Source organism: Hippopotamus amphibius, chromosome 14, assembly GCF_030028045.1.
Source record: "Hippopotamus amphibius kiboko isolate mHipAmp2 chromosome 14, mHipAmp2.hap2, whole genome shotgun sequence".
NCBI classification, from domain to species: domain Eukaryota; kingdom Metazoa; phylum Chordata; class Mammalia; order Artiodactyla; family Hippopotamidae; genus Hippopotamus; species Hippopotamus amphibius.
The window spans coordinates 32,641,057-32,668,810 of NC_080199.1; the positions used below are offsets into that span (position 1 = coordinate 32,641,057).

The window sequence follows — 27,754 nt, forward strand, 5'->3', positions numbered from 1 at the left end:
AGTAAAATAATCCCATGGATAATACCTTAATGGACATTTCTGGCTAGATACCCTTTAAATGTATTGATGTATCTATGGATCCATCCTTGGCCCTCTGTTTATCTTACTCTCTAAGTAAGCTATAGCTCTGAACTTCCTTCTTTTTTCCCTGTCCTCTCTCCTTCCCCCCACTTTCTCCTTCTCTAAAAGTACTATTGAGTACTTTGTTTCAGGCACTTTTCTGAGCAGAGAGGCTGAAGCAGTGAACAAGAACGATATGGCCTCTGCACTCTTGGAGCTTACAGCTTGTTAAGAGTGATGCATTAAACAAACAATTCCAAACATAATTACAGTTGTAGGTTATTGAAACACAAGTATAAAATGAAATGAGAATGAATGTTAGGGAAACTAGCCTAGCCTGGGACATTCCTGAGTAAGTGACACTTAAACTGGGACCTCAAAGATGAATGGGTGTTATGAAGAGATGTGGAATAAAATTCCAGGAACCTTCATGAAAGCCCCTAAGGAGTTTAGTAGGTTCAAAAACTGAAAGAATAGTCCTTGTGTCTGGAGTGTGATGAACAAGTTGGAGAAGAATGCAAAATGAGGCAGGAGAGACCGGCAGAGGTCAGATATTGCTAGAGGATCTTTTAAACTATGTCAGTGCTTTTGGTCTTTATATTAATAGAGTTTGTAGTGGGAGAATCACCTATTCATTTGTTTTTTTAAAAAGTTGACTTGAGTTCTTATATGAAAAATGGATTGAAGGGGGGCAGATGTGGATGTGCGGAAATGAAGCTTTTACGAAGCTTTTGCAGTGGTCCAGGCGGGAGGTAGTCGTTACTTAGATTATTAGCATATCAGCAGTAGAGGTGATGTAGATAGATTCAAGAACTTTTTATGAGATATAATTGATAAGATTTCATGATTACTTTAAGGTATGAGGCTGAAGGAAGTGTCAAGGATAAAATTTTCATATGCTTGTTCATCTGTGTATTGTTGACATTTTAGTGTCTTGAAGTCAAACATTTTCAAAATTGAACTCATTTTTTCCTTTTGCAAACTAATTCTTCCCCTTGACTTCCCTGTTTTGTGAATGACACTCCTACCTCCAAGTGACCTAGCGTTACAACTTTGTTTTGGTCACAGGTTCCACTACATTAGTTACCAAGTGTCAAGGACCTGACCTCTGTAGCATCTAGTGTCTCTTCCTTCTCCTCCTCCTCATCTCTTTCCCTTCTCCTCTTCCTCCTCCTCCTCCTCTTCACCTTTTGTCTTTGTTTATAGCAGTAGCATCCTTTTGCTGGATCATTAAACTATGTTTTCATTCAAGTCTCTGAGCTCTTGGAGGACAAGAACTGTCCTTTTCATCTTATGTCTTTAGTACCTAGCAGTGTGCACTTCAGCATGATAGACATAAAAATATTAAGTGAGATGAAAATACATTTTCCTTGATTCTTGTTTCTTCCACTATAATTCTTTATTCTTTGCCATATTAAATTTTTTTTTCCTCAGAGTCATTCAGGGGCTTCCTTTTGCTTAAAGAATAATTGGGTCTTAGGGCTGCGAGGTAATGAAAAACTGGCTGCTGGATATGAGAGTTGGCGTTTTCCTATAGTTATTTAGTAAAAATGGACTCCTGACCCTTTTTGCACTGTAGTCCTGACTACTACAAAGAGCAGGCTTTTCTGGAAGGGGACATAACTGATCTTTATTGGCAGCCCCATTGTTAAATAAAGTTTTAAAAGTTTCATTTCATTTTATAAAAGTATTTGCAGAATTCACATTTTAAAAAATGAGTTAATGTGTGCTTCTTAGCTATCCAGTATTGTGCTGTTGTATCAATAGCTATATTGTATGTTAGTATCTTATATGTACATCTGAAGTATATTGTTTCATAGAAAGAAAGTTTGTACAAGGAATATTCATCTATTTTGGAAGTACCTGTTTTTAGTAGCTTTATATGTTCTAATGCATGAACTTCCATAATTCTTTTATTCTATTTTTCCCCCATTTTTAGGAATAAGAAAATTTTAAATAAGAAGAAGTTGAAAAGAAAACAGAAGAGCAAATCAAAAGTGAAGACAAGAAGCAAGGTAAAACTGTTACCAATTTATAGGAAATGAGGACTTTTTCAAATAGTAATTTGAATAAAAATGCCAAGATTAAAAAGGTAATTTTAATTTTGGTAAGAGGAAAGAGGTACAAACTACTACGTATAAAATAAGCTACAAGGATATATGACACAGGGTATACAGCCAATATTTTGTGATAACTATAAATGGAACGTAACCTTTAAAAATTGTGAGTCACTGTGTTGTACACCTGAAACTTGTGTAGTATTGTACATCAGCTATACCTCAATAAAAAAACAGTATGAGTATAATTAGCAAACCATTTTATTTCTGTGTGCTAAAGTAATTTTTAGCAGCCCCTTATTATTTGGTCACACTGTTTAGTTTCATCTTTTTGGCGATTTCTTGCCCATCAACCTGGAAGTTACCGTCTGGGTGCTGAAAATTACTTATTATTTATTCTTGTTACCTTTGATCAGTCCTTTGCAGGAAGGTATTTCTCTTCTCTTTTTTCACTCTGACTACATGTACTAGAAACTGATTAAAATTGGCTTGTGAGTTGGGACTTGGATTTGGTTTGTCACATGCCTACGCATACATTATGAATCAGAGAGTGTCTTGGTGTGTCTGTATTGTTCTGAGCTTCTTTTGACTGTTGGTGGCTGTACAAAAGAAAAGGCAATAGAGAATATTGGAATTGGGTGGTACTTTAGAGATCAAGGGTCTGTGTTTCTACGCAGTACCGATATCTTCTCTATAAAATCCATCTAGTTTTTACTTAAACATTTTCGGGGACCACATCCCACTTTCTGTAAAAGAATCTGTTTTCTAATGAGCAGTAGTAAGAAGCTTAGACAGGAAGAAGAAAGAAATCATAACTATGATTTCTGAAGAGCTCTGCTTTTGGTTATAGAAACAGTCACTCAGCTTGGGTTGTATATCATATTTAAGTTCTAGAGACAATTGTTTCCTGCCCTTTTTAATGAGTGCTCTTGCTCTTGTCACTGAGAGAAATCTACTTTAAAGTAGTAAACCAAAAATAGAAGGATAGGGGATGCGATTGATCAGTTGGACCCAGGGATTATAATAATGTCATCACATCTTCTTGCTCCTCTTTCCCTCTGAGTGTGAGCTTATTGCCTGTGGCTGAGGACTAAGGCTGCTGGCATCTCCAGCCTTATTTTCTTTAAGCAAAAGGCAATTTCTTCTACTAGTTGTGGCAGAAAATCTTGGATAGGGTTTTTGATTGACCTGCATCATTCACTTTGACCTTGAAGATGGGGCACTTTGATTAGACTGAGTTATGTTTATAATCTTGTAATGGACTGTATGTAGGTGAGCACCCTGATGAGCAGGCTATTTGGAATGGGAGAGGGGTGGTTGCCCTAAGGAAAATGTTGCTGGGTCGACAGATAAATAATATATGTTCACTATATCACATTTTCTATTTTTGGGACAGAAGAGGGAAGTGGAGAGCATTCTTACTGTACTTAATATATGAAAACCTTTAACAAATATATAGTCATTCAGATTTACAACCTCTATCCCTTTGCCACTTTTTGGTGCTGTGTGCAGAGTCGGAATATGGGAATACTGAAAATCTTTTAAAACCCTTTTTAAGGTTTCATTTGTTGATTTTCCTGAAAGTGTGGCATGTGATATCCAGGAAGAGATGGGAAGTCAGGGTCTTTCTTCTCCTTCAATTCTGTCTCTAACAAGCTTTGCTTCCTTAATAATTCATCTTTATTCTGTTGGTGATCAGGTTTTATATCTGCTTTTTAGGGGCAGCTTGTGATAAGAGTGATATAAAAAAACTTCATTTACTCCTCAGACATTAATTGCATACTGACTCTGCACAGGCCTTGTGCTAGGTATTTGGGATGCAAAGATAAGTAAGAAACATCTCCTGCTCGTGATGAGTGTATAAAATGGTGGTGTTAGTCTCCTTGCCCTCTGTTAGTGTTTTTGGGCTATTTTTTATCCATCCTCTTTTTATGAAACTTATTTTAAAATGCCGTTTAGCTATACTAGTTCATCTCCTTCTTATTGATGTCATTTGACCTATTTCTCCATTAGCCATCTCCTTCATTTACTTTCCTTCTTATCCAGTGCAGATACCATAGTGTTTTTAGAAAAATTCTTGCTTAATCTACTGTATTAGTTCTTTATGGCTGCAGTAACAAATTACACAAACTTTATGGTAAAACAACGCACATTATCTTACAGTTCTGGATGTCTGAAGTCTAAATGGATCTCAGTGGGCTAAAATCAAAGTGTCAGCAAGGCTGTGTTCCTTCTGGAGGCTCTAGGAGAGCGTTCATTTCCTTGCCTTTTCCAGCTTCTAGCGCCTGCCTGCATTCCTAGGGTTGTGCTTCCTTCCATCTTCAAAGCCAGGGATTGTTGGTTGAGTCCTCTCAAGCTGCATTACTCTTGACACTTTCCTGGAGTTATATTTCCTTCTCTGACTGTCTTGCCACCCTCTCCCATTGATAAGGACCCTTGAGGTTACATTAGATTAGGCCTACCTAGACAATCCATAAGAATTCCCCCCATCTCAAAGTTCTTAATTTAATCACATCTGCAGGCTCCCTTTTGCCATGTAAGGTGACTTATTCACAGGTTCTGGGGATTATGGAGGAGATCTTTTTGGAGGCCATTTTTCTGCCTACCACATCTTCCTTTCCCCCATGTATATTAGTTGGATTTATCTGACAAAACTCAGTTCTGTGCAAATCCAGCCATCTTTCCCTTCAAGTAAATACCAGGTCCTGCTAAAAGGAGTTAAACAAGAGTTTATTGATACCAGTACACTTTCATAATTACCAGTATCAAATGGACCTTCCATAGCCAGACTGTCTTCTTATTTTTTCTGGTCAAATAGTTCGTCCATTTTTTCCTGTGACTATTTCAAACCTTTGCCACTCTCATCAAACTTCTGATAAATTCTGCTCTCCAGCAAATAACTTCACTTTCTTATAAGAGAAGTCAAATCCATTTCACAGGAAACTTCCTCAATGTCCTGCTACCAAATGTGGCTGTCTTAGATCAGGTTCTTTAATAGTAGAACCAGAGTTAGGGATATAAAGTGTACAATTCAGTGAGTTTTGAAAGGTACAATCAAGGTTTAGAAATTTTCTGTCATTCCCAAGGCTTTCCTCATCCTCTGCTACATTCCATCCCTCCTTATAGCCCTGGCTCTCAGCAACCACAGAGGTACTTTCTGTCATTATAGATTAGTTTTCATTTTCTAAAAGTTCATATAAATGTTATCATACTGATCTGGCTTCTTTCCCTCAGCATAATGATTTTGAGTTGTGTTGATGTAGTTGTATATATTAGTAGTCTTTCTTTTTTTTTTCTTTCTCTGATTAGTGTCTCATTTTTTGGATATATCCCAATTTATTAATCCGTTCACCTGTTGATGGACATTTTGGTGTTGTTTCCAGTTTCTGGCCATTGCAATTAAAACCGCTGTGAACATTTGTGTATTAGTCTTTGTGTGGATATATGTTTTTGTTTTTTGAGGGAGGATAAATACCTAGGAGTGGGATTTAAGTGATGTTTTCTTCGATGATTTGCCAGAAGGACTCATAAGACTCAAAAGCAATTTATACTAATGGCTAGCATTTAGTACAACAAAAAGTACAGAGTAAGCAGCAGGAAAAATAAATGTATTGGTGGTTAGGTAATAATGGCATAGGCCTCCTGGTCCTTCCTGTGTGAGCACACAGGACATGCTTTCTCTCTGGTGGTAAACTGCAGGAATATGTGTGGAATGTTACTGTCCAGGGAAACCCATTTGAATCTTAGGATCTGAGACTTTTATGGAGATCTGGGTCACATAGGCATATCCTGATATGCAACCAGCCATAGCAAGTGAAAGTTGGGTTCACATCATCAGTCTTGATGTTTATGCAAAGTAGTTGGACAAGCCAGTGGATGTAGTCCATTGCTCCAGGAGTATGTAACAAATGCATCAATACCAAATATAAAGAAAACTCTAAAGACCACATTCCCAAGTGTTGGCCAGGGTGCACTGGTGGTTCCCTCAGAGAAATACAAGGAATAAGCAATGTTAATTCAATGTTAACTCTTCCTCACAGGTGACATAGTAGATGAATGTTTAGCATTTTGAGAAACTGAAAACTGTTTCCAAAGTGATTATTCCATTTTACTGTTCCACCAGCTGTGTGTGAGAAGTCCAGTTGCTTCACATCTGTGCAAGCACATGATCTTGTTAGCTTTTAAAATTTTAGTCATTCTTTGTTTTTTAATACTCACATTAATTTTATTCTTTTGTGAAAGAAAGGGGCATTTAGAGTCATAGATAAAAATGATTTTAAAACAGTTACAATTATTTCCTAGGGAGTAATTATGGTCAAAGTTTATATGCTAGGAAAAAAAAATACTTCTGAAAAGATATCACTGTTTTTCACCCTGTAAGAATGTTACACAAAATTTTAGTCATTCTGATAAGTTTATAAGGGTATCTTACTGGTGTTTTACCTTGCTTCTCTCTCATGAGTAGTGATGTGGACATCATCATCATCATATATTGTGCCTTTCACCAATTATGTCTTTCTATTGTGAAATATCTGTTCGACTCTTGCCTCCCCTTTTTATAGTTGTCTTCTGCTTACTGAATTCTCGGAGTACTTTATATATTTTAGATCAAAGTCCTTTGTTAGCTATCTGTGCTGCAAATAATGTTTGTGCTTTGCCTTTTTTGTTTTTGTAGAGTGCTTTATAAGAGCAAAAGTTTTTAAATTTTATAAATTTAATGAATTGAATTTTTTTTTTTAATGATTCATGCATTTTGTGTCCTAAGTCTTTGTCTACCCCAAGGTCACATAGATTTTCTTCTATAATTTCTTCTAGTGATTTTATAGTTTTAGCTGTTACATGTGATCTATCCATACAGGTCTGTGATCCATTTCAAGTTAATTTTTGTGTATGGTATGAGATAAGGGTTGATGTTCATTTTTTCACATGTTGGTATTCAGTTGATCCAACATCATTTCTTAAAAAGACATCTTTTTCCGTTGAATTCTCCTGGCATGTCTGTAAAAAAAATCAGATGACTGTATTTATTTAAGGCTATTTCTGGAAATTATTTTGTTTAATTGATCTATATGTTCTATATGTTTATCTTTATACCAATACCATACTGTCTTCATTACAGTAGTTTTGAAATAGGTCATATGTTTTCAACTGTGGTCTTTTTTTAAAAAATTAATTTAGTTAACTTAGGTTCTTTATGTTTCTATGTAAATTTTAGAATCAGCTTGTAAATTTCCATTTTTAAAAAGCCTCTGGAATTTTTATTGTAATTACATTGAATCTGTAGGTTTGGGGAAGAATTGCCATTTTAATGATATGGAATCTTCTCATTGATGAACATTGTTTCTCTCTCCATGTATTTAAGTCTTCTTTAATTTCTCTCAGCAGCATTATTTTGGTTTTCAGTGGACAGAGCTTGTGCATAATTTTTATTAAATTTAATTATTACATGTTTTCGATGTTATTGTAAATGCTACTACTTAAATTTTTTTTTTAATTTTGAGGTGATTGTAATGTGAACACTGTTGTAGGAAGTAATACAGAGATATCCTGTGTACGCTTTACCCATTTTCTCCCATTGTTAAGGTATTGCATAATTATAGTAAATATCATTACCAGGAAATCAACATTGATACAACCTACAGATCTTATTTGGTTTTCACCAGTTTTACATGTACTAATTTGTTTGCGTGTGTTTAGTTTTATGCAGTTTTACCATGTGTTGGTCTTGTGACCATTACTACAGTGAAGATGTAGAACAGTTCCATAACAAGGATCTATTGTGCTACTTTTATATAAACAAAGACATCTCCAAACCTCACCTTCTTCCTAGCCTCTGTGAACCAGAAATCTGTTCTTCCCCTCTATAATTTGTCATTTCAAGAGTGCTTTATAAATGGACTAATGCAGTATGTAACCTTTTGGGATTGGCTTTGTTTCCACTTAGCATAATTTCCTTGAGATTTATCCAAGTTGTTGCATATATCAATGGTTTGAACCGTTTTATTGCTGAGTAAGCATTCCATGGCATGGGTATACCACAGTTTGTTTTAACCCTTCATTCATTAAAGGACATCTGAGGTGTTTCCAGTTTTGATTATTTTGAATAAAGCTGCTATGAACGTTCATGTACTGATGTTTGTATGATCATAAGTTTTCATTTCTCTGGCATAAATGCCTAAGTGTGTAATTGCTGGATTATGCTGTAAGTACATGGTTAATTTTCTAAGAAAAAGCTGTGCTTTTCTCTAGTCTCTGTATCATTTTACATTCCCATCAGCAGTGTATAAGAGATCCAGTTTCTCTGCATCTTCACCAGTATTTGTTGCTGTCACTGTTTTTTACTGTAGCCTTTCTAATAGGTGTGTACTATATCTCATTTTATTTTCATTTGTATTTCCCTAATGTCTCATGATAATTGAACTACTTTTCATGTGCTTATCTGCCTTCTGTATATCTTCTTCAGTGACATGTCTATGTCTTTTGCCCCTTTTCTAATTGGGTTGTTTTTTACTCTTTGAGTTTTGAGAATTCTTTGTATATGCTGGATGCTAGTCATTTGTCACATATGTGGTTTGCAGATATTTTCTCCCAGTCTGTAACTTTACTGCTGTTAGTTTTAAAACTACATATTTTAATTGTTTACTCCTAGGAAATAGATATATTATGCGTTTTTTATCTATTTATTTGGTACCCTGTGACTTTGCTAAATCCACACATTATTACTAGTGACTTTGTTTTGCAGACCTAAGATTCTTTTTTATGTCTCCTACAAATAAAGACAGTTGATTTCTAGGAGATAATTTTTCCTTTCCAACTATATATTTTATTTCTTTTCCTTGGCTTATTGCACTAAATAGCATCTCTTGTACATTGTTGAGTCTAGTTGCTGAGAGTAGATATCTTTGCCTTGTTTGCAATCTTAGGGTGAAGGCATTCAATCTATTACTATGTTAGCTGGGGGTATTTCATAGATGCCCTGAATCAAGTTTTGGAATTCTCTTCTATTCCTAATTTACTTAGGCTTTTTGTTGTGAATGGGTATGTAATTTTTGTCAAATGCTTTTTCCATGTTTATTTGTAGTCTTTTTTTTTTTTCTCTTATTTTTTGTCAGTGTAGATTTTGGATTGCTTTTCCAATGCTGTACATCCTTGTTTTTGAGTTGATCATGATGTATTAGCTTTTTAAGAGTATATTGTTGGATTTGAATTGCTAATATTTGTTTGTTTTTAATATCTCTGAAAGACATAGTAACATGTTATATGTCAGTTAACTTTAGTACACTTTGATTTAACAAGGAGTACTCCATTTTTTTTCTAATTATTTATGGAAGAAGGGTAGAATTTTGAGACTAAGTGTTCTTGGTACTCAAAGTGTCGTTTTATCTATCTTGGATACTTCCTGGACATACTCTAATTGTTGGAATATGCATTTGCAGAATATCTTAAGCTAGTTCTGTATATTTATAATGTAAATGTTGATCTCAAAAATGTGGTTGGAGTCTGATGAATAAAGTGCTGGGCCAAAATAGAAATTATTTAGTTTTAACAATTAAATTACCAAGCATGTGATTTGTAGTACTTATTAAGACAGATGGCTAAGAGAGAGCTTTCAGAAAGCTATGCCCATAATCTGTAGTTATCTTAGCATTACTGTTATTTGAATGAGAATGAAATTAGAATTGACTAAAATTAAGGGTTTGGTTTTTTTTTATGTTTTTTGTTTTCCAATCCTAATTTCTGTTTTAGGGCCCTATATCTACTTTTGAAAGAAATCAAAACGTAATTCAACATTTATAGTAGGTCTTTGAGACTCTGCATTATATCTGGTGTCCCCTAGAACAGCAACAAATGAATATCCTTTGAAACTCCAGCAGTTAGGCCTTGTTGCCTCTTTTCCTATTGTGAGGTAAAAGTATATTCCTGATAAGTTCTTTGCTGACTCCTTTCCAGCCCTTGTCAGGTTGGTTATTGCTGTGTTACTTAGAAAGTAGTAAAGTGTAGTAAAAAGTGTGCTATAAGTTGAGTCAGTAGACTTAGATTATCTTTGCTGTGTCACCTATGTGATGTCTGCAAATCATCTAGCCTGTCTAATGTTTAGTTGTTTGTTAAACAATGAGAATTGATGATGATGGAAAGGAATATGAAATTGAAATATTATATCCTGTATTTCAGTCTGAAAACTTGGAGAATACAGTAATCATACCAGATATCAAACTACATAGCAATCCTTCTGCATTTAATATTTATTGCAATGTACGCCATTGCGTTCTGGAATGGCAGAAAAAGGAAACATCGCTGGCAGCTGCATCTAAGAATTCTGTGCAGAGTGGAGAATCAGATAGTGATGAAGAGGAGGAATCCAAAGAGCCCCCTATCAAGCTTCCAAAGGTAAGTCACCAAATTCTACTTAGATGCATAACCTACAGGTGTTTGGGCTATAATACATATGTTTGCGTTGCTAAAATACCTTGTTTTTAATAAAATTGCACACTGAAAATAAGAGGGCCTATGGGTAAAAATAGGTTTGAGCTAGATCAGGAAAACTTTATGCAGCTTTACAGTTGGAGTGCTAATAAAGTCAATAATTGGAACCTCAGTGGGGAGTACTTAGAAAGCCCAGGGAGGGAGCTCAGTGGCTTGGAGTCTGTTACAGGGCCTATTAAAAATGTACAAAAGCAGTAGAGGGGAAATGGTGGCTTGCAGGCACTGAGCCATTGCAGATGGAAGTGGAGCTCTGAGCCAGTGGGCTGCTATTAAGGTGGGCATAAGAGGAAGTGCAAACCACCACAGCCAAGAGCCGTGAAAAGCTGGAGGAGCATCCCTCCCTCTGGGTACAGGTATGCATTTTAATTTTTCTTGAATAGAGCTAGAAAAGCTCCTGACTGTGCAGCAGCTGAGCTGAGAGCTTTTGCCTTTTCTGTCTAAGGTTATAATTGTACTCTCACTATCCTGGTTCCCTTTGCCTAGGAAGGGAATTACATATGAACCAATAAAACTTCTGCATTGTTCTGATATCACTCCCATATTTACCAGAGGCATATACTCTAACTAGTGTTATAGAAACACGTATTGAAGTAGAACAGGCTGTTCTTAAGGGACTCTGTTATATTTAAGCATTGGTATATTTCAAGAGTGTAATGTTATTTTATATATATATATTTTTCTATATTAGTATGTGTAGTTAGTATTTCTAACCAAAGAATGGCTGAAAATATAGACATTTTAAAATGGTACCTTTAGCATAAATGATTTATGCGTATTGCTTTTTTCTAAATATAGACATTTTAAAGTGATTTATCATAAACAATTCATTATATTGTCTTTTTACCAAATGGATACGTTAAAACTATGCCTTGAAAACTTCTTTATATGCATACATAAGATATCATGTAAATACTTATTTTACTACTTGGAAACAGCAGCCAGGTAGAGGCTGTGTCCCTGATCTGACTTATTTTACACATTTCATGGTGGCTCTTCATAAGTTCACCATTGTCCTTGATCACTACTGTCAGGGTCTTCTCACCGTATTCTCAGCAGTTGACTTGCTTCCTGTTTCGTAGGGTAGTAGAGGTTTTGTGAAGTTCCTCAGCCTCTTAATCAGCCACCTTCAAATGTCCTTATCTCCTCTTGGGACCCTTTTCCCCTTAGCCCTTTTCTCTCCAGTGTCCTTAACTGTACCTTCTCTACTAGCTTCTTGCTTCAACCTAAAACAAAAGGCTCATCTTTTCTGTGTAAGTTCCTCCAGGTAAAGAGCATGGTCTCTAATTCTGGTTTCTTATGCTTAATTATGGGAATTTGAGGAAAAATACATTGTTGAGTTAGGATATAGGGTTGAAGGAATCAAATATACTTTTGGTATAAGAATTCCATTCTGTGTGTGGGCGAGTCCCACTGTACTACAGTAATCACTCAGCTTCGGTTCAACATTGGGAAGGAAAATAAAGACCCAGAGGAACCTTTCACACAGGTATGCAGATTTCAAATAATAAACTGTAGTTAATTTAAAAGATAATGCACAATCAAGAACAGCGGATTCTTAAGCTATTTTAAAACATCAGCATGAGTGAGTATTAAAGAAATAAAATACCAGGCATTCTTAAGACTGTTTTTTTTTTTAGCATGATTAACAGAGTCAAAAAAGATGCAGAGTCAAAAGGGATCTTTCACAGAAAAGTAGAAGAAAAGCCAATAGCTCAAGTGATTAATATTGAGTTTTCCATCAAGTTCTGACCTGTCAGAAACAGGGTATGGTGATGAACATGGGCAGTTGAGTCAAACTGCCTGAGTTCAAACACTTGTCATTAAAAATACTAGCTGTGTGATGCTGGGAAAGTTATTTGACCTCTCTGTGCCTCAGTTTTGTCATCTCAGAAATGGGGATAATGTCTACCTCATAAGTAGTAGTGAGGATTCAAAGAGTTAATAAATGCATGTGTGCTCAATAAATGATAGCTGTAGTTGTAAGTATCAGGTGCAAATAGGAAAATGTGTAGGTCCAAATAAATTTCAGTTAGTTTTCAGGGAACTCATCAATTTATTAAGAAATACTTTATATCCAAGGAAATGAAACTTCTAACAGTCAGTGAGATCAGAGAGGAAGGAGCAATGGGATGCCTTTATGCAGAGGTAGTCAGAATGCTGTGGGTGGGGGCAGGGCTGGGAGTGAAACTTTCAGGACTTTGGCAGCAGTTTGCAGGACACAAAAGAGATGAGGCCTTTAGGGTTTGAGGTGATGGGAGTGTGAGGGCAGGTGAGAAATGCTGACTTTTTCTTTTCCTTTTGACCATTTCTGTGCCTCTGCTCCACCAGATGCTCTTTCATGTCAGTTCTTTGCTTTTCTTTGTTGTTCTTCTCTTACTCCTCCTGAATGTGTGGCTGTCAGTTTCTTTTTCCTTGCTGGATGTTTCTTTCCTGCTTCTTTTTTCTCTCACATAATGAAGACAGTTTTTATTTGTTGCTGATGTATCATTTTGATACAGTTCTGTGCTTTCCCTTCTTGACTTTTAAAAGTTAGTTAAATTGATTTTGACTGATGTAGGCCTTGCTTGTCAGATTTTCTTGGTTTTTGTTTTTTTGAGGGTCAGTAATCATTCTAAATAGTACTTTCGTACTTTCATGTGCTTAAAAGTTTTTTTTCCTAAGCCTTTTTTTTTTTTTTACCCAAAACAGTTTTTACCCAGCTCAAACTGTCTTTCACTATCTAATTTCGAGATCCTCTAAAGCGTTCCAAATTTCATAGCTACCTAATTTTTTAATATTGATATTTAGGATTCATACTTCCCATCCAAGCTTATTTGAGGCTAGTAATGCCTCATATTTTGTTAAAAGATGTAGGTGTACACAGATTCGTTTATATACTTCTTAGTTCAGTAAATTCTTTTTGAGTTTATAGCAGGCATTCTATTAGGCCCTGAGAACAAAATGATGAGACACGATCCCTACCCTCAAGAAAGTTAAGTCTAGTTGGGATAGTAGGCCTGTCCAGTGCCCTAAGGATTGATAGGGGTGTGCAAGGTATAGTGGAGCACAGTGGAGTAAGGATGCAGTACTGACTGACTGCAGGCAGGGGGAATAGCATCGTGACAAAAACGCAAGCGGTCAGCTTCGGCTAGAATGGACTGGCTGAATAGGGCAAGAGGAGAGAAGGGCCTTACGTGTTGCATAGCCATTTTCAGATTTTGTCTTATAAGTTGAAACTATGGAAGATTTTAAGCAAAAAACTATGATCAGACTTGTATTTTATTAAAGTTGCTCGGGTGCTGGAAAAGCAGATCCACTAGAGGGTGGGGAGACTAAGCGGAGGGACCCGCGAGGCAGCTATTGCAGTCATCTGAAGTGGCCATAGGGGATGTGGCAGTGTTTGGCATAAAAGCAATACTAAGGAAGTAGAGTTGTCAGAAATTGTTAATTTGTTGGTTATGAAGGCTGAAAGAGAAGGTAGAATGCAAACATATTTCTGAAGTTTCTAGGTGGTGATGGCACTTACTTGAAGAGGGAGAACTGAAGGAGAAACTGGTTTGTTGGGATGATAATAGGTTTAGTTCTGGTTGTACCGAGTGTGAAGTAGCTGTGAGATGTCCAGTGCTCACTGTGTAAGACTGAAGTTGAAAAGAAAGGTCCCAGCTAGACGTACAGATTTGGGAGTTAGTGTGGTGGCAGAGGTTGACACAAAATTCTGTCAGAGATGGAGCAGTAGGTGTCATCAAGAACATTGTTTAAAAACTAAATTAGCTTTGAAAAGTTGTAAGAGCACTTTTTTTTTCTGGTTGTGAAGAGAAGGGAAGAAGGTGGTAGAAGTCGTAGATCAGTTTGTGTATTAGAGGCTAGGAGGTTAGACATTCCCACCTGGACCTTCTGAGGTGCAGGATTCTCCTCTTCCTGTCCCTCCTCTCCTCCTCTGCCGTGTGTATTGCCGTTGCCTCCTCGTCTTCCATTCTCTCACTCCTTTAGATTTTTATTTTTTATTATTCATAAATGATATCTCTATCAAATGTTTACAGAAAAAACTTTAAGACAGTATATCTCACTCTATAGTAATATGTAAATCCACTTTTGGTTCCCTTTTGTGCTTTTGCAAATGTTTTCTGTAAGTGTTAGAACTGATTCTAGAACTTTTTAATAGAAGATACACTTTGTAATGGCAAAGAGTTTATTATTATTAAATCCAAATGTGATGTATCTAAACTCTCATGTTATTGTTAGTGAAATAATAATGCCACCTTTGGAAATATGTGATTTGAGGAGAGCAAACTAAATCCTCAAAAGACTTTTTTTTTTTTTGGCGAAATATATTTTTGCCTCACTTTTCTCAACAGTGGCATTGGACTGGCTGTACCAGTTACTTATTGGGTTTTGTATTCCTTCAAGTATAATAGAGAGCTTTCAGGATTTAATTGTTTGAAAGCAACAGTGAAGATAACATTCAGTAAATTTACAAAAGATTGTTTTCTGAAGAGAAGTGGAAGACCTTGTGTTTGGTGGTTAGTTATGGTTTATCATCAAAAGTATTGAGAGCGTAGTGTGTTATTATAATGAACCGTTCTATTTAGCAAACTTATTAATAATTTATTTTGCCATTTATAAAGGCAGTGCATATGCATTGTAGATAATTTGAAAAAATGGAGAACATTTTTATAAAGAAAAGAAAATTTTAGATTAGAAGCTATTTCTAAAATCCCATTAACCAAAAAATACCCACTATAAACATTTTTATATACACACATTAAAATGTATTTATTTCCTCACAGATGAAATCATATTGTGTTCTATGTACTATAATACAGATTGCAGTACATGTATTGTATTATATAGTACTATATTTTTTCTCCTTATTCTCATCCTTCTTAATATTAAGGAAGGAAGACGTATGGTATGTTCTCAGTGACTGTAAGACAGGCTTTAAAGTGTAAAGTGCAATTTCAAAGTTCGTATGTATAGTAAAATACTCTCAGTCAAACCTCAGAAAAAAGTCTTAATTCACAACATGTTTTGTTCCTCTGCTCAATGATTCAAAGCTAAATCTGATTGGAAAACTTGAAGTTGATTTCTATTTTGTTGTATATTGAATACATATCACAGTTCTGGAAATGAATTAGTGTTCTCCCTTATTAAAAAAATAAATCTAAACTGGACCAAGATACATGTGGTAAGTGAGAATTCACAGTAGTTAACCTAGAGAGATGGATAATTCCTTGTCCTGATCGTTTGACTAACATTTTATGCGTATTTTTCACTAAAGCCATCTAGTGCTCTGCTCCTAGACAGCCCACCTGAGTTACCTGTTGTCATACATTTGTTATTATACCTTAAACTTATTAGAGAGACAACTCAGGAATCTGTTCAATAAGCAACCTTACTGTTTTTGGCAAGGTTCAGTACTTTTTCTGTTACTATAGGAACATACTTATAAAAAGAAACCCTAGCCAAGAATGTCATCTGTGAAGAATTCTTTGAATTATGAAAAGTTATGATTGGTAGTGGTAGAGTAAGAGATCTTAAAGACTGATAGGATAGAGTAGTCTCTTGCTGGCCTGAGAATAGAACCCTACCTTTTGTACTTAAGAGATCTTTGACTTCAGATTTGTCTCCTTTATGGACATAAACAGATGGAAATCTTGGACAGCATGTTTTTATTTTCTGGTCTGTTTCAGGAAAATAAACTATATGAAATGGCAAGTTTTCATTTCCATTTAATTAATTGAAACTCTATACAAGCACTTCTGTAATCTTAGCTATGATAATCAAGTATTATATGATTTTAGATAATTTCTCTAAAAACAATCCTACTAGTTATTTTGACTTTTCAGTCATATCTGTATTCTTCAGAAACCTTGCAGATGGTAATGAGAACTGCAACTGCCTTGCCTGCAACCGTTTTGACCCTTGTCAGGCAAAACATTTATGAGTCGCAGTGGTGTTTAGCACACAACTGAGAGAGTAAATGAATATTTGTTGTCTGCCTATCATGTGTAGGCACTGGGCTAGTCATGGGAGATGTTAGTTAAGATATACTCTGTGTCCACAAGGAGATCCCAGTTTAGTTGGGAAAATAGAAACAAAAATAGTTACAGGATAACATGATAAATGCTGTAAGAGATGTCTGGACTGGGTAAGCATTATGTATGAGATTCATTTACCCTGTTAGTTTAAACTCTTAGAGAACAGGGTCTGGTATAATATATCTCATATCTCCTGTAGCGAGTTGCACAAAATAAGAACTTGAAAAATATTTATGTAATATATGAATTAATGTACAAATCTCAGCAGAGAGAATACCTTCTACTGTTTTGTTCAGTAGAATTAATGCTTTGAATGCACTTATACTAATTAATTTAGTTTTAACTTTTTCTGTTACTTACTACTTCTCCAAATAATTTAACACTTCCTGAGAAGATCTTTTACATTTCCTTCTCAAAATGTTGGCATTGACTGAGAAACGGAATTTCATTGTCTCTTGTTCTGTCAGCCTTCTGAAGGTATCTCCTTATACCAGTTCATCATATTTGCTCTCTCAATCTTTAGTTACAGATTTATTTATCTTTTGTTAGATACTGAGTTGTATTTTTCTTGGTCCTGATACGGAATAATAAGATAATTGGAGTAAAAATAGCCATGATATTTCGGCTAGGCAGTTTTTAATTCTTTTTGTGATAAATCCTACAGGAATAAGGGACACCATCTACAAATAATGATATGGTGATTGTGCCATCATATAGACTTTTTTCTGGTCATAAGTAACAATTAATATAATGTAACAAAAGAGTGCTGATTTTTACTTGAGTACAGCCAAATGAACTTTGTAAATTAATAGTTTATTTTTTTCTGAGTGAATGCAGTTTAGTACCTAGTTCGCTGTTAAACCGTTTTCATGATGTTTTATTATGGCTTCTTTATACTAACACTGCTTTTTAAGTAGTACCACTATTTTTTAACCCGTGTAACCAGATGATTTTCTGAATCTTGAAATTATGCACAATGAGTTTTATTCTTTTTTATGTGATGACTTTTTCTGTGCCTTTGAAGTGTTGTACTGTCGGTCATTTGCTGTGGAGGTAAGCTGTACCGATTATCCTGCCTGAGAAGTGTTGTTAGCTCACATGCTGTAAAGTATAATATTTTTTTTCATCTTAAATAGATCATTGAGGTTGGACTTTGTGAAGTTTTTGAGTTGATCAAGGAGACGCGGTTTTCTCATCCATCCCTGTGCCTCAGGAGTCTCCAGGCCCTGCTTAACGTGCTTCAGGGTCAGCAGCCAGAAGGCCTCCAGTCAGAGCCGCCCGAGGTCCTAGGTAAGAGCTTGGGCACGTCGAGTGAGTCCTTTAAATGTGAAGAGCTTTTCTCATGAAGCACATACAGCAGCCTGTAATTCAGTCTCTGTTTATGGTACTGAAACAGCAAGGGTATAAATTTTAAGTTACTTTGCTGTGTTCCGCTGGAGTCATGATTTAAGAGTTATAGTTCATGCACAGACGTTTCCTGATTATTATGATGATGGGGAAAAAGCAAAATATAAATTCTTGGAACCCAGAAATAATCCTCAAGCCTTATAGTCACTATGAACTTAAATCATTTTTATTTAAACCTTTGGCCAAAATAGCTAACATTGACTTTGTTTAACTTTACATGTTACTTTGGAGAGTAAAAAAAGGTAGGAAAAGAGGGAACAAATACTATCAACCCCAAACAACACAGTTTCTAAATAGAGAGGGCATTTCTTTTGTGTTCATGATAAACAAAAATCTTTTTTTGTTAAAGATAAAGCTTTTGACTTAGTAGCAACTTCCATTAAGTAAAAATGTTTGCTTTTTGTAAAGTGCATTTGAATTTTTGAATGCCTGCCTTTTATGCCCAGTGACCGAGGCTCAACACATAATCCTGTAAGCAAGATGGGGACTTAAGGAAGCAAAATGGAGATGGAAGCTTGATTTTTGGAGGCTAATTACTATTCTCTGATGCTAACTCTGGGCCTTCAAACAGTCGAAAGTCTTCTAAATCTCAGGCATTAGCTTGTTCAGCCATATATGTGGGCCCTGACTGTGGAGTTCAGTAGTTTGGGATGGCACCTGAGAGTTTGCACTTGGAGTGAGTTTCCGGTGAGGCTGATGCTGACACTGCTGGGCCGGTGCCCACGCTGCTGGGCTGGACTAGAGTTTGGTCCTTTTTCTCTGCTTGGCTATTTGGACTACGTTAGGCCCACGTGTGAGAACTTAATTGCGTGGTTTTAATTTGCATGTCAGATTGTTATTTTTTCAGTCACATACAGTGCTTAGATTTTGTGTTCAATTTGTTTTGTTACTGTTTTGTTTTGGTTGGTGGTGGGAGTAGTGGCCATGAAAATAAGCTGAGGATTTTTAAAAACATGTCATTAAATGCTACTACCGAATAAAAGCTGCATGTGTTAAGAAGCAGGTACCTTGTTGTTTATTGTCACTGTATCACCAGTGATCGCATTACTTTTGTGAGGCACTACTTGATTTCATGGCATTTTATTGAAGATTTCATTAAATTAATTAATTTTATTTAAGAATATTTTGCTAGTTATCCTTAGCTCTGGTTTGTAAATTAGCAAATAGTTGAAGTATTTAAAATATCCACTAAAACCAGTATATCCTAAATCTTATTTTGAACAACGTGCTAATCATTGTTTTCCTCCTAGATCTTCTGCCATTCTGTTGTCTTCTGTCATTTGTTATGTACTTTCTTTTATATTCGGTTTATACGTAAATACTCCCTTTCCTTTATTCTTTTCAAAATGATCTTTTTCTTAATACTGGGTTTTAAACTTATCATATGTGCTTTAGCTTAATCATCTTCTATCAAAACTTAAGTTTCCCAATTTATTATTTTCTTACTGACAGTTTCAAATGCTGCTGTACTATACTGTCTTTGGTCTCTCTTCTGTCCTTCCAGTGCTTGCTTCTGATCTTTTCACTGCAGTGACATATTTTTCTGTTCAGGCATTTACCATCACTTCATATTTTTTATTTTGTTTAATTAGCTCAAAGGTGTAAGTAGTAATTTTGTTCTTTAAAATGAAATTTGTATTGAAACCTGCCTCTGTTTTTTTCCTTTGATTTAATATCATAATCATATTAGTTACACTTTTCCACATTGGTTTTTTTCATGTTATTCATGAAGGTATATGTATATATGTATCTCTAATTGTTGGGATAGCTTGATGATTATTATACATCAGACTTCTCTTTGAAGATGGATTTGATTTGCAAATTGGCCAGTTTTTAAAAAAGTCCTTCCCTTATATCTATCTTTTTATTCAATTTAAAGTTAAAATATATATTCTCAATTATTCACTTAAATGTAATAGCATCTCCTGTCTTCTGTGCTAAGAGTGTAGAATACAGAGGTGATTAATATAAACATCATTGCTGTTATGGAACTTAGCATCAGACAGTTGGACACGTACAATTACAAGTGTGGATAAATAGTATGGGGGGAATAGGGAGTTCTGGGAGTTGATAACAGGTTTCCCTGAAGATGTGACATTTAAGATTTGAAGGATGAGTAAGAAGGAGTTAACTAAGTTTCCAGGCAGAAGGGAGAGCATGTAGTAAGGCTTTGAGGTAGGAAGGAGTATGCCTGGAAAAAGACTGTATGGCTGGAGTGTGGAGAGTGAAGGGATGGAGGAGGCACAGAGTAGGTCATGTGGAGCTTGAGAGGCCATGTTAAAGGAGGATGGTTATTGTTCTAGGAAGAATTGAACGTCACTGTCTCACTGTCTCCTTATGTTTAAAAAAAACCAAACTATGGTCTTAGACTGTTTTCTTCCATTTGAATCTAATTTCGTTGATGGCAGGGCGTTCTTTGTATTTGTCACTGTACTACCCCCACCTAGAATAGTTCTGGATGTGCAGGAAGAATTCAGGAAATACTGGCTGGACTGAAGGATAATGAGGGAAGGGAGGATGGACAAACAAGAAAGACAGATAAAAGGATGGAGGGAAGGAAGGATATTTGGAGGGAAAGGCAGAGGAAAGGTTAGATGCAATAAAGGAAACACTGAAAGATTTACAGGGACATGAAGAAGGGAGGGAGAAAGGAAAGAAGGAAGAGGAGCAGGAAGGAATTAACAAAGGAGTAAATGGATTTTAAATAGAAAACCAGATTTTTGGTTTAAAAATTGTTTGGCTAGAAGGATGCAAAAGTGAATGGTAGAAGCTAATTTCTGAACAATTTTTAGTAGTCTAATTAAGAGATGGTGATAGATAGCATGGATTGGGGAGTTGCTGGTGATACCCAAAAGCGGAGGAATTAATCAGGAAGTAAAATTGACAGGATTTAGGGATTAGATATGGAAGATGGGGACTAGATAGAGGAAGCCTAGGTTTCTGTGAGCTAACAAATAAAACACAGGTGGCCTTTTAGTTTGCAGAGAATTACAACACGTCAGTTCTCTCTCTTGCTCTCCTCCTTCCTTCCCCTTTCCCTCTCTCTCTTTCCATCTTTCTCAATTTTCCTCTCTCTTTTTCTGACTCTCTGCTTTTTTTCTTTCTCCCTCTGTCTCTGAGTATGTACTTGTAAAGGATTTTCAAATCTCCCTTCCCTTCTATGTAAGAATTTCACCTTTTCTTTTCACTTTTTTTTGGCACACGGGCTTAGTTGCTCCGTGGCATGTGGGATCTTCCTGGAGCAGGGATCGAACCCATGTCCTCTGCATTGGCAGGCGGATTCTTAACCACTGCGCCACCTAGGAAGCGCCCCTTCTACATAAGAAATACCCAGAAGTTTACTGATTCAGTCTTGGGTGGAGTTTTGTGTGGAGACCTCTAATGGCCATAGAACATTCATGTGTTATTTTTCCATCTTTGCCACTATATGGCTTTATGATTTAGGGAAAATCTCTTAACCTCTCTGTGTCTCAATTTCATTATCCATTAAAAGGGGGTATCTGTTCTATTGATTTGGAGGTTTTTTCTAGAGTATAAAATGAATTACAAGTGTGAACTGTTGTTATGTTAGTGGTAAAGCCAATTTTATATTAAAACAAATTATTGCATATGTTTTATGTATTCTGTTGTTGTTTTGCAAATAAATACACAATTTTCTGAACACCTAACATTTTAAGAAGCCCGTATTTTTCCCAATCTAAAAGGTACAAATAAGTGCAATGAGTAGTCTGTTACTATTTGATAGGCTACTTCCTGAATATTGTGAGTGCCTCAAAGCAAGGTTCTCTGCTTCATTTACAAAAATTAGGAGTTGAACTAAATATTCTCTAAGGTCCTTTTTATATATATATTCTAACTTTGGGGGGAAAGGGTAACTAGAAAGGAACTAATGCAAAGTAAGTGTTGTAACTGCCTTAAATATTTTTTTATAATGAGGCAAGGTATAAACAGACAAACAGATACTGTATAATGTTCTGTATGTTGAATGAATATAATTGAGTTCTGTTTTATCTGCAGAGTCTCTCTTCCAGCTCCTTTTGGAAATCACCGTTCGAAGTACTGGAATGAATGACAGCACAGGACAGTCTCTGACAGCACTTTCCTGTGCTTGTCTCTTCAGTCTTGTGGCTTCTTGGGGAGAAACAGGAAGGACACTTCAGGCCATCTCTGCTATCCTCACCAACAATGGCAGCCATGCTTGCCAAACTATTCAGGTATTTCATGTCTAGCTGCTTAGAAATTGATAAGATGCCAGGTTGCAGTTTTACCTCCGTTTCTGTCAATAGGAATTCCTTGCTTTTTCTCACTCAGTATAATGGTTTGATCTGTCCAACGTTGATATATAAATAATCTAAGGTATTTGAGCCAAGCTACGTGTGTGTTCAAGTCTGTGACATTAAAGGTAATAAAGTGAAATTTGGAGAAAACTTAAATCTTTGACCTGCTCTTTGTGTCTGCACTACAGCCTCCTCTTTGGTTGCACTGTCTTGCTCTCTGCCCTCCCCCACCTCCCATCTTGCCCTGAATTTTCAGGTATGGAATTCCTTCATTGTTTCTAAATATCTTTTCCCTATTGAAAGAAAAGGATATATCACTTTTACCATGTTTTTTATTGATTATAGTTTTTCATGAATTGGTTTGTTTCTGAGCCACTTCAGCTGCACGTATAGCATTTAGAGCTTTTAATATGCAGCTGTGGAATGAGCTCATCATCCTCGTTAGTGGTGGGGAATATAGCCCTATTATAGACAAACTTGATTTAACTGTTTTGGACTGTTCTGGAAATTGAGTGAGAAGTTACAGAGGTTTTTTTTGTTTTTAATTTTTATTTATTTATTTATTTGACTGCATTGGGTCTTAGTTTGTGGCATGCAGGATCTTTAGTTGCGGCATGTGGGATCTAGTTCCCTGACCAGGGTTCAAACCCAGGCCCCTTGCATTGGGCACATGGAGTCTTAGCCACTGGACCACCAGGGAAGTCCCTGTGGTTTTTTTTTGTTCGTTATTTATGTATTTATTTATTTAGCTGTGTTGCGTCTTCATTGCTGTGCGTGGGCTTTCTCTAGTTGTGACGATGGAGGCTACTCTTCGTTGCGGTGTGCAGGTTTCTTGGTGCAGTGGCTTCTCCTGTTGCGGAGCCCGGGCTCTAGGCGCGCACAGGCTCAGTAGTTGTGGCTTGCGGGCTTGGTTGCTCCGTGGCACGTGGGATCTTCCCGGATGAGGGATCTAACCTGTGTCCCCTGCATTGGCAAGTGGATTCTTAACCATTGAGCCACCAGGGAAGCCCCGATGGTTCATACTTATTTTGAAGTTCCTCTAATTTAGTTATTTCCAAACTGTTCTGCAACTGTGCTTTGAGGGTTCAGCAAAAATTTAGTTTTAATATATCTTTGAAATATACAAATACTGCCAAAATTTTAATAGAATAACACAAACATTCAAATATCAGTGCCAAAATTTAAAAGTATAGTGACCATAAACATGTACTTATTTGAATCCAGTGATTAGTGGTGTAGAGAGAGAATGTTCTTGATAATCATGTGCTAAAGCATGGAATTAAGAGTGGAATACTGAAGGCTGGAAGAAGTATAGTGTAGTTATAGTGTAGAGAGCTGTCATATAGCAGAGACAGGACTTGAATGCATGTCTGTCTAACTGCAGTATTATGCACAGGCACTAGGCTGCACAAAAGTATGCAGTCCCCCTGAACCCACAGCCAAGGTTCTCTGTAGATCTGCCCTGTCACTACGTACCAACTTCAGGCCAAACGCCATATTAAAACCTGTTATCTTAACATGGCATATAGTGTTCTTCATCATTTGGCCCCATCCCACCTACCTACTTCATTTCACAAAACTCCCTTGGCCAGGCTATGATTGGGGGGAGAAAAGTCTTCCCTGAAAATGTATAACTGTAACATCTCAAATTATTTTGGAATCTGAATGCATATTACTTATCTTGTTCCTAAAAGCTTACGCTGAGAGTTTAAAGTAAGTTAGGAACAGTAGTCCTGTGAAGTCCTTCACTGAAGGAGACTGAAATCCTTTCCGGAGGGATGAACTCCAGACTTCAGAGGCCTCCCACAGACACAACACTACTGTGTCTGAAATCACAAACAAAAAGGACATAGAAAAAAGGCACTGTCATTGAGAGTTAGTAGAAAGAAATGTAGCAGAATCAATCTTGCCAAGTGCATATATATTGAAATTATTTGAGAGTATAAAATATGTGTATATATATTTAATATGGTTAAAGTAATAAAGTGTCAAAAGTATTATTAAGGAATAAGGATATAAAAAGTAATCAGATCAGAAAACAAACCAAATAGAACTGGAAATGAAAAACCAAATAGTTACAACTAGAAATGTAAAGGATGAGTTAACCAGTGGATAATATAGTTGAAGATAGAAGCAGTGAACTGAAAGATAGAGAGGAAGAAATTATTTAGAATTCAGCACAGAGAGACAAAATATGAAAATAAGAAACATGGATAGAGAATGAGAAAGTCTAAAGTATCAGTACAGTCTTGAGTTCCACAAGGCAGCAATAGATTTGTGGAGAGGCAGTATTTGAAATAATACCTATGATTTTCCAGAATTGGTGAATGACTTGGAGAATCCTCAAAGAAAGTCTAGTTTATCAGGATAAATTCTCTAGGTCCTGCAATAGCATTGGTGAGAGAAAATCAATAGGAGAGGAAAAGGAGTATTTCTGAGACTTCTGATTGTAGCACTGGGTTTTCTTAAAACTTTAATACCCCGTTAAAAGTATATGAGAAATAGAGCCATGTTGAAGGCACTGCTCTTCCCTCCATCCCTGCAGTCTCCACTAAGATTATAATAAAGGATTTTTTTTTAAGTAAAAACTTTTAAGAATGGGACATTTTTAGAACATAAATACTGGGGAAAGCTTAAACTTAATCTCATCCAGAGGCTAATGCCCATAGAAAGTAAGTTGATTTTCACCTAAAACTGCAGATAGGATTTAGGATTGGAAGCATTAAACACCTGGAAAGTGGTGTTGAGGGGAGGAGGTAAAAACTGATTGAAAGTCTGTGTAATGAAAGCTCAAGAACCCCAGAGCCCTTCCTCTATACTTCCCAGCCAATCAGTTGTCCTCCTCTCATACCCCTAAGAGTTAGGTTTGTTGTGTAAAGAAATTGAGCCAGAGGCCAGGGGAAACCAGGCACAGTAGAGAGTGGAATTGAGGAGCCAGGCTGAAGATGGAGATTAAGTGAAAGTCTCCATATTGATGATGAAATTTCTTAATCCTCACTGAGTTCCCAGTACTGGGAGTGAGGCTTATAGCTTCTAGGGAAAAGACTGGCAGATTCTTCTTTGGAGAAAAAGTGAGATAAGACATAGATGCAGACGTTTGGCGGGGTGCGGGGGGGAGATCCTCCAATGAAACTTTAAACTTAGTGTGATCATTTTGAGGTGAGCTCACTCTCTGTCAGGCCCTATCCATTCACACCAGCTTCCTATCAGTTTTTTAGTTGCTTGCTCTTTAAAAAAAGTGTACAGCCAAGTATCACTAGGCTAACAAGAAAGACAGAATATCCCAAATCAGTAAAAATAGCAATGGTAATAATAATAATAATAATTAAAAGAACTTTGGTGAAAAGAGTTTAGAGGACAGAAGAACTCTAAGAAAATTGTAATCACTGTTTTGAAGAGGGGTGAGACAATGATTATTTACATTAAATGGCAGTGTTAAAAAATAACAACTCAGAACAAAGAGTTCTTACCAGTTAAAAAAATAAGATAGCAGCAGTAAAATCAGTAGAAGGGTTAGAAGTTCAGATTAGAGAGTCCCCAGACAGTAGAAAAGAGAGAGAGAGAAAGAAAAAGAAAGAAAATAGGTGATATAAAGTAAAATTAGAGGATCCTTCCAGAAAGGCTAGTATCTAATAGGTATTCAAGCAGAGAGGAGGAAATTACCTAAGTTTTATAAGGAGAATTCCCATCCCCCAAAGATACACATTTTCATATTGACAGAGCACACGCTGAGTGCCCAACACAACGAATGACAAAAGACTCACACTGCGTATAACTTTGCAAAATCATAACACATAATAAAGAGAAAATAAAGGTTCCATCTAGAGTGCAGAGACAAGTGATGTACCAAAGATCAAGCTGAAGGCCATTGGACTTCTCAAAAGCAACATCGGAATAGAAGATAACAGCAGTGCCTTCACAGTTCTGAGGGGGAATGATGTTCACTATATCTAGCTCAACTGTCCATCATGTTTGAGGGAAGATAAAGAAGCTTTTGAACACACAAGGCATGGAACAGTTTTAACCTCTGTGCCTGCCCTTGACCTTAGCCTAGACTGGAGCAGAGCTACTTTTTTATTTTTTTAAAGATATTTTTTTAAGCTCTTTATTGGAATATAATTGCTTTACACTCTTGTACCATCTTTTGAGGTACACCAAAGTGAATCAGCTGTATTTATACACGTATCCCATATCCCCTTCCTCCCATGACTCCCTCCCACCCTCCCTGTCCTGGCCTTCCAAGGCATCACCCATCATCGAGCTGATCTCCCTTTATTATACAGCAACTTCCCAGTAGCTTTCTGTTTTACTTTTGGTAGTGTAAATATGTCTGTGCTACTCTCTCACTTCGTCCCAGCTTCCCCTTTGCGCCCCTCCCGCCCCCAAACCCCGTGTCCTCCAGTCCATTCTCTGCATCCACATCCTTGTTCTTGCCCAGCACTGGGTACTTCAGTACCATTTTTTTAGATTCCGTATATATGAGTTAGCGTACAGTATTTGTTTTTCTCTTTCTGGCATACTTTGCTCTGTATGACAGTCTCTAGGTCTATCCACCTCATTACATATAGCTCCATTACATTCCCTTTTATGGCTGAGTAATATTCCATTGTATATATGTGCCACATCTTCTTTATCCACTCATCTGTTGATGGGCATTTAGGTTGCTTCCACGTCCTGGCTATTGTAAATTGTGCTGCAATGAACATTATGGTACATATTTCTATTTGGGTTATGGTTTTCTCTGGGTATATACCCAGTAGTGGGATTACTGGATCATATGGTAGTTCTGTTTTTAGTTTTTTAAGGAACCTCCAAACTGTTTTCCATAGTGGCTGTACCAACTTACATTCCCACCAACAGTGCAGGAGAGTTCCCTTTTCTCCACACCCTCTCCAACATTTATTGTTTCTAAATGTTTTGATGATGGCCATTCTGACTGGTGTGAGGTGATACCTCATTGTGGCTTTGACTTGCATTTCTCTGATGATTAGTGATGTTGAGCATCTTTGCATGGGTTTCTTAGCCATCTATATGTCTTCTTTGGAGAAATGTCTATTTAGGTCTTCCACCCATTTGTGGATTGGGTTATTTGCTTTTTTGCTATTAAGCTGCATGATCTGCATGTATATTTTGGAGATTAATCCTTTGTCCGTTGCTTCATTGGCAAGTATTTTCTCCCATTCTGAGGGTTGTCTTCTTGTCTTGTTTATGCTTTCTTTCACTGTGCAAAAGCTTTTAAGTTTCATGAGGTCCCATTTGTTTTTTCTTGATTTTATTTCCATTGTTCTAGGAGGTGGGTCAAAAAGGATGTTGCTTTGATGTATGTCATAGAGTGTTCTGTCTGGCTTACATGTAGGTCTTTAATTCATTTTGAGTTTATTTTTGTGTATGGTGTTAGGAAGTGTTCTAATTTCATTCTTTTCCGTGTAGCTGTCCAGTTTTCCCAGCACCA

The 27,754-nt window shown here is 36.5% G+C and overlaps 1 protein-coding gene across 8 annotated transcripts in view; it reads left to right on the plus strand.

Moving 5' to 3' along the window:
* The window catches only part of MYCBP2 (MYC binding protein 2), a 267,817-nt gene that overhangs the window by 25,918 nt on the left and 214,145 nt on the right, over window positions 1-27,754 (plus strand). For all 8 annotated transcript variants that reach the window (XM_057707054.1, XM_057707050.1, XM_057707051.1 and 5 more), the window contains exons 2-5: window positions 2,000-2,075; window positions 10,290-10,505; window positions 17,755-17,908; window positions 22,043-22,239. In XM_057707054.1, coding sequence (XP_057563037.1) covers window positions 2,000-2,075; window positions 10,290-10,505; window positions 17,755-17,908; window positions 22,043-22,239 — 643 coding nt within the window. The remainder of the gene's footprint in view (window positions 1-1,999; window positions 2,076-10,289; window positions 10,506-17,754; window positions 17,909-22,042; window positions 22,240-27,754) is intronic.